General features: G+C 43.9%; 1 protein-coding gene across 6 annotated transcripts in view; it reads left to right on the forward strand.

The window, feature by feature from the left end:
* The window catches only part of ZNF45 (zinc finger protein 45), a 20,505-nt gene continuing 6,522 nt past the window's right edge, over positions 1 to 13,983 (forward strand). For 2 of the 6 annotated variants that reach the window (XM_081215384.1, XM_081215389.1), the window contains exons 1-6: positions 1 to 360; positions 3,403 to 3,484; positions 9,717 to 9,814; positions 10,377 to 10,539; positions 10,626 to 10,698; positions 12,129 to 12,175. In XM_081215384.1, the coding sequence (XP_081071510.1) occupies positions 12,161 to 12,175 (15 nt within the window). In that variant the 5' untranslated portion in view covers positions 1 to 360; positions 3,403 to 3,484; positions 9,717 to 9,814; ... (1 more) ...; positions 10,626 to 10,698; positions 12,129 to 12,160. The other 4 variants (XM_081215386.1, XM_081215387.1, XM_081215385.1 and 1 more) reach the window with 4 other exon arrangements.

Here is a 13,983-nt window from a genome sequence, read left to right on the forward strand (position 1 = left end):
ACAGAGGATTCTGGGACGTGTAGTCTCGACGCTTCCTGCGATTGGGACACTTCCGCTCCAGGAAAGCGCCGATGTGTTAATCGCGCCGCTGGAGAAATCGGAGAGTACAATCCAGTGCTGTGCGTGTTTGGAGGCATTTCGGATACCGGAGGGCAAGAATACGAAGCCGCTCCTTTCGTGGATTCTGGGAAACTCGATTCAGGCCGTCGATGTTGGAGTCGGCACTTTCACCCCGGGGGACGGGGCAGCGGCTCTTGTTCCTCTCGGGGATGCTGGGAAATGTAGTCCAGGAGCTCAGCGTAGTCGGAGGTATTTCCGCTTCAGGAGGTTGCGATTGCGGCCTTCGGTTCTCTCAGGGAGGTGAGTGATCTTTGGGAGCCTGCGATTTCTTTTAACTTTTCTGATCTGGTCCTGGGATCAGCCGGCCTCGGTCCTCGGTCACAGGGCAGAAAAGCCTCGACCTGCTGCAGAGGGCGGGGTGGAGGGGCGGGGGCGGCCGCTTGCCTTCCCCTCGCCCGATTCTCTGCGTTTGCGGCGGTTCTCAAGTCCTCGGATTGTAGGCGGACTGAAATCGGCAGTTTGTCTCCCGGGCTCCTTGTCGTCCAACCCGCCTGCCCCCAGCACCTTCCTTCCACACGCTCTGTTACTTCCTAGTGACATAAGGTTGGATGTAAATTTAATCTTTCTGTGCCTTGGTTTTCTTTTCTGTAAAAAGGGATATTACGAGTACCTGCCTTATACAAGATAAATGTTTGGGACAGATCAGGCGTGTGGCAAGGTGTCAGCTGTTAATGTTAGTGATATGATAATCAGAAAAGCATCGCTTTTGGTGGAAGTTCCTCGAAGTGCTACTGGCTCTTCTTTCTGATCCCTGCCGGAAAGGAGGCAGTGCCTGGACGACTTCTGACCCGTTTTTAAAGAAAAAGTGGGTCACCCACAGATACCCGCTGTAGTTTTCCCAGGACCACAAAGTCGTTGTGTCTCCCAGCCTCCTTTCCTTCTCCTGCCCTGGTATCTGAAAAGGGGGGCTGTAGAAAAGAGAGGAGTGAGCCCAGGGCTTCTGGTAGCAGAGCCCCACCGTGGCAGGACTTAGCGTCTTCCTTTTCTGTTCCAGTGGTAAAAGGTATTTTATTCATTAGTAAATATTTCTGCTACAAAAGCGTTCAGTTACTGTTAAATAATTGTGAAAATATGTAGATCGTGTATAGGGCATGAGTGGTAATCAAAATAGTTAAACATTGAGGCCTAAGTCTCATCCTAAGGGCTTTATAAAAATTAGTGCATTTAACCTTCACAAGGCCCTATGAAGTGAATACTTTTATTACCTCTATTTTACAGATGAGGAAATGGAGATAGAGAGAGCATACGTTACTTAAGAGCAGTGGGATTTGAGTCTAGGGCTTGCGTTCCTTATATCCTTGGTCCCCTAGTTTAAAATCCCAAAATTGGAATTAGGAAACAAAATAGAAAAACAGTCTATCGAAATATTCAACCATAGGAAACTGGCTGCAGAGGAGGCATTTGGCATCAAGTTGTGGAGGTAGGTTGGAATTTTATTGTAGAGGATTTGAAAGCAGGGTTAGTGAGTTTGGGTGTCTTTATAAAAATTTGAGGGCTTCCCTGGTGGCGCAGTGGTTACGAATCCGCCTACCAATGCAGAGGACACGGGTTTGAGCCCTGGTCCGGGAGGATCCCACATGCTGTGGAGCAACTAAGCCCATGCACCACGACTACTGAGCCTGCACTCTAGAGCCCGCGAGCCACAACTACTGAGCCTGTGTGCCTAGAGCCCGTGCTGTGCAACAGGAGAAGCCACCGCAATGAGAAACCCGCACACCGCAATGAAGAGTATCCCCTGCTCGCCGCAACTAGAGAAAGCCCATGCGCAGCAACGAAGACCCAACGCAGCCGAAAATAAAATAAATAATAAAAGTAAATACATTAAAAAAAATTGAAAGCATTCTCATTTAATCTTATTTTAAATAATATTTATATTTATATTCCGATTATAGAAGAAATGCACATTCATTTTAGAGAATTCAGAAAATGTAGAGATATGATGTAATGAAAAACATTAAGAATTACCAACATAGATGTATATATTATAACGTATAGGATATGTATGACATATATAGGACATAGACATATAGGATATAGATGATTATTAACATTTCAGTGCATTTCTGTTTGTCAGTTTTTCAGTGTGTATTTACATTATACAAAATTGTTATCAGATTATTCATATCTTAACTTTTTTTTGTAAATTTATTTTATTTATTTTTGGCTGTGTTGCGTCTTCATTGCTGTGTGCAGGCTTTCTCTAGTTGCGGTTCGTGGGCTTCCCATTGCGGTGGCTTCTCTTATTGTGGAGCATGGGCTCTAGGCGCACGGGCTTCAGTAGTTGTGGCACGCGGGCTCAGTAGTTGTGGCTCGTAGGCTGTAGAGCGCAGACTCAGTAGTTGTGGCTCACGGGCTTAGTTTCTCCGTGACATGTGCGATCTTCGCGGACCAGGGCTCGAACCCGGGTCCCCTGCATTGGCAGGCAGATTCTTAACCACTGTGCCACCAGGGAAGCCCCATATCCTTAACTCTTAATTCTGGAAATTGCCAGACAACCCGAAGTATAATATCAATATAATGAATTTCTGTGTAACAGTCACCCTGCTTCAGTCCTTACTAATCTTGTTGCATCTCCCTCTCCCCACGCACACATTTTTCCCATTGAGTATTTTAAAGCAAACCCAGATGCTGAGTTACTAAAAAATTAATTATTATAAGTCGTTTATATACGAAGACCAAGGGAGGGGAGATTGTATTAGTTTGCTAAGGCTGCTGGAACAAACTATTACAGCCTGAGTGGCTTAAACAACAGAAATTAATTTTCTTACAGTTCTGGAGCTGGGAGTCCAAGATCAAGGTATCAGCAGGTTTCGTTTCTTCTGAGGCCTCTCTCCTTGGCTTGTAGATGGCCGCCTTCTTGCTGTGTCCTCCCGGTCTTTCCTTTGTGTGTGTGTGCATGCCCCTGCTGTCCCTGTTTGTGTCCAAATTTCCTCTTAGAAGGACACCAGTCAGATTGATCTAGGGCCCACCCTAATGACCTCATTTTAACTTAGTCACCTCTTTAAATGCCCATCTCCAAATACAATCACATTCTGAGGTCCTGGAGATTAGGAGTTTAACATATGAGTTTGGGGCTGGGGGGGGGACCACAATTCAGCCCATAACAGGTATTAACAGCAACTCTAAGATTTTCACACATGGCAACTAGGAGAATGTTATTTATATGAGAAAGTTAGAAAGAGTTGCAGTTATGAAAGGAAAATGATGAATTTCCTTTGCTCCGTTGGAGTTGCACTTGCCACAGGGCATGTAACTCTCAGTTTCATCTCTCTCTCCTGTTAGGCTGCAGGGTCCTCTGACTCATGGATGCGGTTATATTCTTCTCGGAGTGCCCAGCACGGGGTCGGCAGAGAGGAGTTGTTCAGTAAGTGTGATTCATGCAGCTGCCCAAAAGGGCTACAGCCTGTGATTAGAGAACAAAAATAGAACGACAGTCTATAACCATATGCCTTGTCTGATACCTCACTTACTTTTGGGGAGATGTAGAATCCACCAACTTTTTCGGAGCGTTCAAAAGTTAATGTATGAGCATGCCTAGTATCATCATGCTCTAAAACAAATTTCCTTGGCAACGAATTCTTTTAAAAAATTGAAGTATAGTCGATTTACAGTGTCATGTTAGTTTCAGGTGTACAGCACAGTGATTCAGTTATACATGTGTGTATATATACATTTAAAAAGAATCCATCTTTTTTTTTTTAATTGAAATATAGTTGATATACAATGTTGTGTTAGTTTCTGGTGTACAGCAAGGTTATTCAGTTATACATATATGTATATATTCTTTTTCATATTCTTTTCCATTTTAGGTTATTACTAGAAACTGAGTATAGTTCCCTGAGCTGTACAGTAGGTCCTTGTTGGTGATATATTTTATACATAGTAGCATGAATATATTTATCCCAAACTCCTAATTTTTCCCCCCCTTCCCCTTTGGTAACCATAAGTTTGTTTTCCAATCGATGTTAATGTTCAGTTTTTTTGTTTAATATGTAGGGAACATGATAGAGATGATGAGAATAGCTGACATTTGTTGGGCACCTTTTGTGACTCAGTGAATTTCCAGTGCTGTACGTGCACTGACTCATTTTTCTTTCATCACAATGCTATCATTACTCTCATTTTTAAAAGGAAGAAGCAGGGAATTCCCTGGCAGTCTGGTGGTTAGGACTCTACACTTCCACTGCTGAGGGCATGGGTTCAATCCCTGGTCGGGGAACTAAGATCCCACAAGCTGTGAGGCATGGCCAAATAAATAAATAAATAAATAAAAAATAAATAAAGGGAAGAAACAGTTGCAGACAATTGAATAAATGACCTGGTTGCACAGTCAGCAAGGGGCAGAGCCAGGATCAAACCTCAGCCGCTGGGTTTGAAACATGGCTCCAGCACTTTGTGACTGGATGACCTCGGGCAACTTACTTGTCTGTGCCTAAGTTTTCTTATGTCACAATATTAATACCTACCACAGAATTAATGCCTACCTCCTAAAGTTTTTGTGAAGATTAAAGGGGATATGATATGGAAAGTGCTTGAAATAGTGCCTGGCACATAGTACCTCCTCTATATATTACAGACTAGAGTTGTCCTTTATTTATTACAGGGGAGTATGCAATATGAAAAATGCAGTGAGTTACTAAAAGGGCAAAGCATATTTTAGGGTATTCTTTTCTCCCCTACCTTATTCTTTTAATACTTCAGTTCTACCATACAGTTGAACAAAAATGAATAGTTTCAGTAATAATCATTGTTGAAACTTACAACTAACATAGTTGGCTGTCTTTTGAACCTAGTGAGTCCCTGGGGGATGATTATATGGTCTCTGTTGCTTTAAAAAGGCCTAAGTCTACACCAGCCAGTATCGTAGCCATTGGCCACATGAGACTATTGAGCTCTTGAGATGTGGCTGGTGCTGAGATGTACTGTAAGTGTCAGACACACAAGAGATTTCAAGCACTAAAAAAGAATGTAAAAGATCTCAATAATTTTTATATTGTAGTAATATTTTGGATATGTTGGGTTAAATAAAATATATTGTTAAAATTAAGCTCACTTCTTGGGCTTCCCTGGTGCTGCAGTGGTTGAGAGTCCGCCTGCCGATGCAGGGGACACGGGTTCGTGCCCCGGTCCGGGGGGATCCCACATGCCGTGGAGCAGCTGGGCCCGTGAGCCATGGCCGCTGAGCCTGCGCGTCCGGAGCCTGTGCTCCGCAACGGGAGAGGCCACAACAGTGAGAGGCCCACATACCGCAAAAAAAAAAAAAAAGAAAAAAATTAAGCTCACTTCTTTTTACATTTTTAATGTAGCTGCTAGAAACATTTAAATTACCCATGTAGCTTGCATTATATTTCTGTTGGACAGCACTGGTTTAAATGGAAGCCTCCCTTTTCCCTCTGAGGATTTGCGTCCAGGGGGCGTTTACAAGTTACTCTTGCCTCTTAGACCTCCAAGGTCATCTTACAATGGAGAGGAGCAGGGAGCTGGTCATCAGGAAGCCTGAGTGCCAGGCCTAGCCCTACCCTGGGCTGCCCGGCTATTCTTGGGCAGCTCGGATAACTCCTTGAGAGGCAGAATAGAATAGTGCAGTGGTTCCCAGACTTTGGTCCTATTAGAATCACCTGGGGAACCTGGTTAAAAATAAAGACCCAGTCCTTTTACTACTTCAATGAGTCTAGGCTTCTGTGTTCTTTATTAGCTCTGTGGATGATTCTGATGCTGTTCCAGGCACTTCCTGTTCACCTGGTTTAGGAAGGAGAAATCCTTGTCATAAACAGTATGAGATGGCCACACCGGCCAACTGATGTTGGCGGCAGTTTATTTGTTACATACTCACAGCCTGTGGGAGGAGGACGCTGCCTGCTATGCCGGGCCACCCAGGGCTGCACTCGGGACTAGAATGAAGCAGCGGGGGCTCTGGGAGGCAGGCTCGGTAGTGAACAGAGGGTAGGGTGACCTTGCTTCCGGCAGGAGGATGTGATAGGCTTCTTTGAACAATTTCGCAGCTGGCACAGAGATGAAACCTGTTAGGCTGAGGACTCAGTGGGTGAGGCTGGTCCAGCTGATGGAGTGAATTGTGTCAGGTCTTCATTTATAAAGGTGACCGAGTGACAGCGTGGAGAGGTGACTGAGAAAGAAGGTTTTTAGTACTTACAAGTCCCCCAGGAACAAGAGACACAGCATGCCACCGAGGGCCACATGAATCCTGTCACATGCAGGGGTCAGGGAGCAGGGAGAGAGGACCGTGCCTCTGTGACTGTAGTAGCGGGAAGGAACTAGGTGGAGACATCCCCTGTTGGGCACTATGTGAGAACGGGCAGGTCAGAGGGCAGTGACTGGGCGGATTATATTATGACCCTCTTGTGCCCTCGAAAACTTGCTTGTGGGGAATGTGTAAAGAACTGTGGTCGACAGCCTGGCCTTGTGATTCAACAGACTTAGGAAGAGGTTAGTAATCACAGATGTCAAACAGCTAATACAGAATCTAAAAACATGGTTAATCCATAGGGGAACTAGCTGGATGGGGCACCTCTTCCCAGGGGAAAGGGCCATATCTGGAGAGAGCACAGGAACTCACGGCTAGGCCTTCTGGGCCCTGTGAGGCTCAGAGATGTCTTGGTAGCACTTGAAATTTAGGCCTTACAACAGAGATGCACACCAGAGTTTGAGAACCACTGCATATTGGTCAAGGGCATGGGCCTCGGTGTCATTTTGCCTGGGGTTCATTGCCTGGTGCAGTGTCCTGACTGGACAATGAAATCATAGCCTGGGATGGTGGGAGAGGGGCAAAAATGCAGATATCAGCAGCCCACCTCCACAGATTCTGATTTAATTAGTTTTGGATAAGGTCTGAGCTTTTTAAAAATAAATAAATTTATTTATTTATTTACTTTTGGCTGTGTTGGGTCTTCGTTGCTGCGTGCGGGCTTTCTCTAGTTGTGGCAAGCGGGGGCTACTCTGTGGTGTGTGGGCTTCTCATTGCAGTGGCTTCTCATGTTGTGCAGCATGGGCTCTAGGCGCGCAGGCTCGGTAGTTGTGGCACGCAGGCTCAGAAGTTGGGGCTCGCGGGCTCTAGAGCGCAGGCTCAGTAGTTGTGGCACGCAGGCTCAGTAGTTGTGGCTCGCGGGCTTTAGAGCACAGGCTCAGTAGTTGTAGCGCACGGGCTTAGTTGCTCCTCGGCATGTGGGATCTTCCCGGACCATGACTCGAACCCGTGTACCCTGGATTGGCAGGAGGATTCTTAACCACTGCTCCACCAGGGAAGTCCCAAGAGGGCTGTTTTTGACTGATGCTACTCAAATTGTGATCCAGGGACCAACAGTATCATCACCTGGCATCTTAGTAGAAATGTAGATTCTTCGTCCCCATCCTTGACCTCCTGACTTAGAATTTCTGGGGGTGAGACAGAGGACCCTCTATCTTGGCAGGGTCCCCGCCCGGTTGATTCATGGAACATTAAAATTTGAGACACACTGGTAGTGAGAACTGACTCAGGACTTTTTTTTTTTTTTTAATTTTTAAAAAAATTTTTAATTTTTTAAATTTATTTTTATTTTTATTTTTATTTTTTTATTTTTTTAGACTCAGGACTTTTTAACAAAAATATTTTCTGTTTCCCTCTGGCTAAATTACTTGCCCTTCAGATATCAGATACCTGCATGGTTCTGTCTGCCTTAGTTCAGGTCTCTGCTCAAAGGTGAGAGAAGCCTTCCATGACAAAAGCTTATTCTGTACCAGCCCCTCCTTCCGTCTCTTCCTATACCTTTACCCTGCCTTATTCTTCTTAAAAGCATCTCTCACTGTATCAGTGTGTTACTGCTCTGGTACCCCATTATGCTACCAACTCCATGAGATCAAGGTCTTTGCCTGCTTTGTTCACTGCTGTATCTTTCACATCTAGGCTCCTTGGCTGGCACAGAGCAGGCTCTCAGTAATTATATTTTGAATGAATGATTCGGGAGGTAAATCACGAGGCCCTCATCTACATGGTGCATCTTTCAGTTCTTCGTTCCAGCAGTCATTCTGTGAATCTTTGTTGAGTTCCTGGCAAGCGCCTGTGGCAGCGTCCTAGGTGTTGGGGACACAGCAAGAAACAAAACTCCCGACAGGACAGATGTGATGAATATAAATGAGCAAAATACCTAGTAGGATGTTAAAGAGTGATACGTGCTAAAGAGAAAAGAATTAAGCAGGGATGGGGGGGTCAGAAGTGTTGGGATGTCATTAGGAGATTGAAATTCTCTGTAGGGAGGAACTGTCTGAGGAGGTGACATTCAAATAAAGAAGGACGTGGTTCTTGGTGTGGCCCTGGTAACAGTCTCTCTGGCCCCAGCCCCTTCCCCCTCAGATCCCCCATTTGCTGGGAGAGTGATCTGTTTCCAACACCGAAGGAATCTTCTGACTCTCCCCTCCTTTGCTGCTTTCCTGCTGACTTGCCGATAAACTGGGGCACCCGTCATTATGGTTTGAATCCTGCCTTCCTGCCCAGCTTTTTCTGCCTCTTGTTTGTGTTCACTTATAGTCGTAACATTTGTTCTCTTGAGGTTTTTCAGAGATTCTGCTTTTCTCTGGCCAATAGAACTCAGTCATCCTCCAGGGCTCAGCTCAAGCCACGCTGACGTAGAACCTGCTCCAAACAAGTGTGGACCCCAAGGCCCATAACTTGTGCTTCTAAAGTACCCAGTTCACTACCCTGGTACTTAGCAATGTGCAGGGTGATTGCTGGTTTCCTAATCACTAGGCTGTGAACTTGAGTAGTCGTATCTTTTAGTCTGATGTCCATAAATGTTCATTGAATTCATACACTCATTTTTTAATGAAGAGTTAACAAGTTATCCTGTCTAGTGCTAATCATGCAGGCAATTAAATAGTTGTCGTTCTCAGTGTTTTGATGGACACACTCTGTGGATTTTGTAACAGGAGTCTCTTTAGACATTGACTTTGAAGGGTGGGAAGCACTTTCCTAAGACAGTATTAAAAATCCAGAGGCCCTTTTCCTTCCAAAGATGACCTTGGTCTTGCAAATATTGTGGAAGACCTAGAAGAAAAACTTGGAAATAAAACCCCCGCTCTCCCAATCCTCCCAAGTGGGACCAGCCTCAGAATTTTGCCTCTCAAAGAGACCTTTGACCAACTAGTCTAGTCTTTTTACGTGCCTCTGCTGGAATGAACCTGGATGGGGGGGCTCATGTGTCAGGACACTGACATTGACACTGACTGCTAAGTGATCACTGTGTTACAGGCACTGCTTTAGGTGCTTGGGATGTAAAGCTGAGTTAGTATTAATCCCAAAACAGACAGTGATTTACTGATTATCCCCTTTCCACAGAGGTAGTGGAAAGATCTCCCTGTAAAGCACTTCTTACTGAGCAGAGGTCACTGGACAAATATAGAGTCAGAACAAGGTGAATTACAAATCCTGAAAGGATATCTCTTCTAAGATTGGAAAGTTTTACACTGCCCTTTTCCATACAGGAGTAGGACTATCTGGAGTAGGAGTAGCTAATAATAATAAACTAATAAGTAATTAATGAACCAGTAATTAACTAATACTAATCTCTTAATCTGGATATCTTACTCTCAATTTGCACACTCCCCAGAATCAGAATCATACTCTGACAGCTACGAGAACTTGTATTAGGGCCACTGTGTGTGGTTGGGCGGGTCATTCATCGCACCGGAGCTCTCCGTTGAAGGCGTAAGTGGCATCTGGAATCCTGCCCATGTCTGCTCATCAAGCCGTGTGCGGTTGCAGCCACCCCAAGGAAGAGCTTCCTTGACTATTTCATGTAAAGCAGCCCTAGTGAATGTTTAAGCTGCCAGATACTGTTCCACATGTTTTATGTAGAGTCACTTAGACTGACTAACCTTCCTGTGAGGTTGGTATTATTATAATTATATTACTATATTATATATAATTATATTTTATATAAATATATTATACTATATATCTATATAATATATAATTATAATATATTGTATAATAATAATAATAATTATTATTATTATAACCATCCCTAATTTATAGATCAGACCCTGGGACTAAGTAGTAACAAGTTGGAGGTGCCAGGATTCAAATACTGGGGGTCTGATTCCAGAGCCTACACCCTTCCCAACCCTGTTCTCATCTCCTTCAAGCAGATCCTCTGGCTTCAGAGTCCTCTCCCTGTTTCTATGTCAGTCTTTTATCCCTAGCTCTCAAGCTCTCATTTCTCTTTGCATGAGACCTCAGACTCCCATCTGTTTATTTTTTTCTTTAGAAGCAGCAGAGAGACAAGATCTAGAAGACTGGCTTCTTTGTGAGAGCTGGATTCAGGTTCCACCCCTGCCCCTTGACTTCACCAAGCCTCGGCTTCCTCATCTGTTCCGTGGGAACAACAGTCGTCATCGTCATCATTTATTGAGAACTTCGTAAAATGCCAGGTACAATGCCAAGGGCGTTTAGCTCATTCATCCACCACAGTAACCCTAGGACTGACATTCTTTTTTTTTTTCTCTCGTTGTTATAGTTGAGGAGAGGCACAGAGGTGGAGGTGATCAGACTGGAGTCACACGGCTAGTACACCCTTAGCTTCTTCACAGGTGTGTGGGAGGTACCTTAGTGGAACAATGCATGCCAAGTGCTTCTCAAGGTCCCTAACACGTACTTAGTGCTTATGTAATGTTAAACATTGCCGTTTTTGTTGTTTTCATCATTACTATGATTAGCTTGTTAAGTGGCATGTTGACGAACTTACTGTTAAATCACAGGATTCTATTCATTTTTCTTCATCTCCATGATAAGAGTGTTTTTAAGGCCCTACTGTTTACAAAGTCAAATTTTCAAGGTCTGGGGCTTCCCTGGTAGCGCAGTGGTTGAGAGTCCGCCTGCCGATGCAGGGGACGCGGGTTCGTGCCCTGGTCCAGGAAGATCCCACATGCCGCGGGGTGGCTGGGCCCGTGAGCCATGGCTGCTGAAGCCTGTGCATCCGGAGCCTGTGCTCCGCAACAGGAGAGGCCACAACAGTGAGAGGCCCGCGTACCACAAAGAAAAAAAAGAATTGTCAAGGTCTTACATCTTTGAAAAAGCTGTCATCCACAATATCAGATTCATAGAGAAAATAGAATAGTGGTTACCCGGGACCGAGAGGAAGGGGAATGGGGAGAGTTAGTGTTTAATAGGTACAGAGTTTCAGTTTGGGATGGTGAAAAAGTTGTGGAGATGGTTAGTGGTGATGATTCACAACAATATGAACGCACCTAATGAACTCTACACCTAAAAAATGGTTAAAATGGAAAATTTTATGTGATGTATATTTTACACAGGAAAAAAAATAATCAATGTAATCTTAAATATTACTGCAAAAGCATCAACTTAAATATGACAAACCAAGAGAGAATAACAGATATTGCAGAGGTTAAAGGTGATTTTCATACAACAAAGCAACAGCCTTTTAAGGCTCCATTATAGCTATTGGTGAGGACAGGTTTTATGTTACTGAATATTACCTGCTTTCTGCTGCTACTGAGAAATAAGGTGCCCTGAAAGTGTTCTTTGAACTTTCTGCCTACTTATTTAATTCTTACAACTATCCTATGAGGTAGCCATTGTTAATCCCTCAATTTTTACAGATGGAAGAATTGAAGCACAGAGATACTAATAATTTGTCTAAGATTTCACAGCTAATACATCACAGTTTCATGAACCTAGACGTTTGGCCCCAGAAATTACTCTCTTAACCTGGGTACTTTACTCTCAATTTCCGCCCTCCCCAGAATCAGAATCATACCCTGAGAGCTACACGAACTTGTATGAGGGCCACTGTGTGTGGTTGGGTGGCTTGTTCACTGCCCAGGGGCTCTTGGCTGAACGGGTGGGTAGCATCTGGAATCCAGCCCAGGCTTTGCTCATCAGGCCACCCTGAAGAAGCAGCACTGTTGCTGCTTCACAGTAAGCAGCCATATGGGTCAGTGACACCCTTGGCCAGACTCTTGACGGCTTTTTTCTCCTTCCCCTGTTGTGCCTGCCCAAGACTCAGCACTTCCCCAGAAGGAGGAGGACAAAATGACCAAGTTCAAGGTGAGTTGGGCTTGCCCTTCTAGGTGTTAACTTGTCACCTCATTTCTCAGTGATAAGACACATCCTATTTCTCTTTCTTGGGAAAGGTTAAAGAGAACAGTAGGCATTTGGAAAACTCTTCCCAAGAAGAGGGCCGAATGATCCCTACCTTTTATTTTTGTTTGATTTATTTTTTTTGTTTTATCACCTTTTGTAATTTCACAAATAAGAGTAGAACAGAAAAAGTCAATAGCAACGAAAAAAATCTCTCACGTTATTACTGTTTCCCTTACAAAACAACTGTCTTCATTTTCCCATGTTCTTTTCCTCATATGCGTTCATAACTGTATATTTGTAATTGCTATAGTATAAACTTCTCAAATTATACCTTTTCTAATTGATATTATATATCCCACATCTTTAATGGCAACATCATATTCCCTTGAATTTGTGTACATTGTGTGTGTGTGGCGGGGTGTGTGTGTCTCATAACTTTTCCCCATTCATGGACATTTAGGTAGTTTAGAATTTTTACCGTTTTAAAGAACACTGTAGGGGCTTCCCTGGTGGCACAGTGGTAAGGAATCCACCTGCCAGTGCAGGGGACACGGGTTCGATCCCTGGTCAGGGAAGATCCCACATGCCGCGGAGCAACTAAGCCCATGCGCTGCATCTACTGAGCCTGCGCTCCAGAGCCCGTGAGCCACAACTGCTGAGCCTGCATGCCACAACTACTGAAGCCCGCACGCCTAGAGCCTGTGCTCCGCAATAAGAAGCCATCTCAGTGAGAAGCCCGTGCACCGCAACAAAGAGTAGCCCCTGCTCGCTGCAACTAGAGAAAGCCCGCACGCAGCAACGAAGACCCAACATAGCCAAAAATAAATAAATAAAAATAAATTTTGAAAACAAAACAAAGCACTGTAATAACAGTTTTCCTAATACAACCAATTTCCTCAAAAGGGAATTTAGAAGAATTTGCCATTCTTTGGTCTTAATGTTCTAGGTACTCTAAATTGATAAAGTACATTTGCTATGCAGTACCTCGGGTATTTTGTATGTAGAATATTCCAGAATGGCAGAGTGCACCAGGATCTAACTAACACTTCACACAGAGAAAATATTGTTAGATATTTTCATGTAAGAAAGCTAGATTGTTTCTTACCCATGTCTGAATCATATCATGTACGTTTTACTTATTGATTTATATTTTTTATTCACATATTAATGAATTTTTTCAAAGTACTAATGTACTTAATTTTAAAACTACAAAAGGACCTGTACAGAGACTTTTCATTTCTTAACTGCATTTAGTCTCAGACCAACCTTACGAGGCTGAACTTGGTCTCCTCTGCATTTTAATGACAAAGAAACAGGATTGTAGAATTTCAGAAAACTGCTCAAGTTCACATAGGAAACCAAAGATCCAACTGATCCAAAAAAAGACTCCTAGGATTTTTACTTGGATAAAGAGAGTGAGACAAGGGAAGAGAATTCTCCATCTGGGACTTAGCCTGTTCTGTGGGGTGCCTAGTTGTCCTGGTGGGTGGAAGACTCCATAGATGATACTGTCCCTACCATAGATCACTCTCGGTGGCCCCTTCTTCTCCATGACCTCTGTTGCTCATATAGGGCACTGGATGTGCAGGGCTCTGGCACTGAACACAGTCTTTGTAGGAAAAATTAAAACAATGCTGTATACGAGTGATTCTTAATTATGGGCGATCTTACCCCTCAGGCAACATCTGGAAACATTTTTAGTGTCACAGCTTGGGAGTACTACTGATATCTAGTGTGTAGAAGCCAGGGATGCTGCTAAACATCCTACAGTG

This window comes from Mesoplodon bidens (assembly GCF_964165515.1).
Source record: "Mesoplodon bidens genome assembly, chromosome: 18".
In the NCBI taxonomy this organism is placed as follows: domain Eukaryota; kingdom Metazoa; phylum Chordata; class Mammalia; order Artiodactyla; family Ziphiidae; genus Mesoplodon; species Mesoplodon bidens.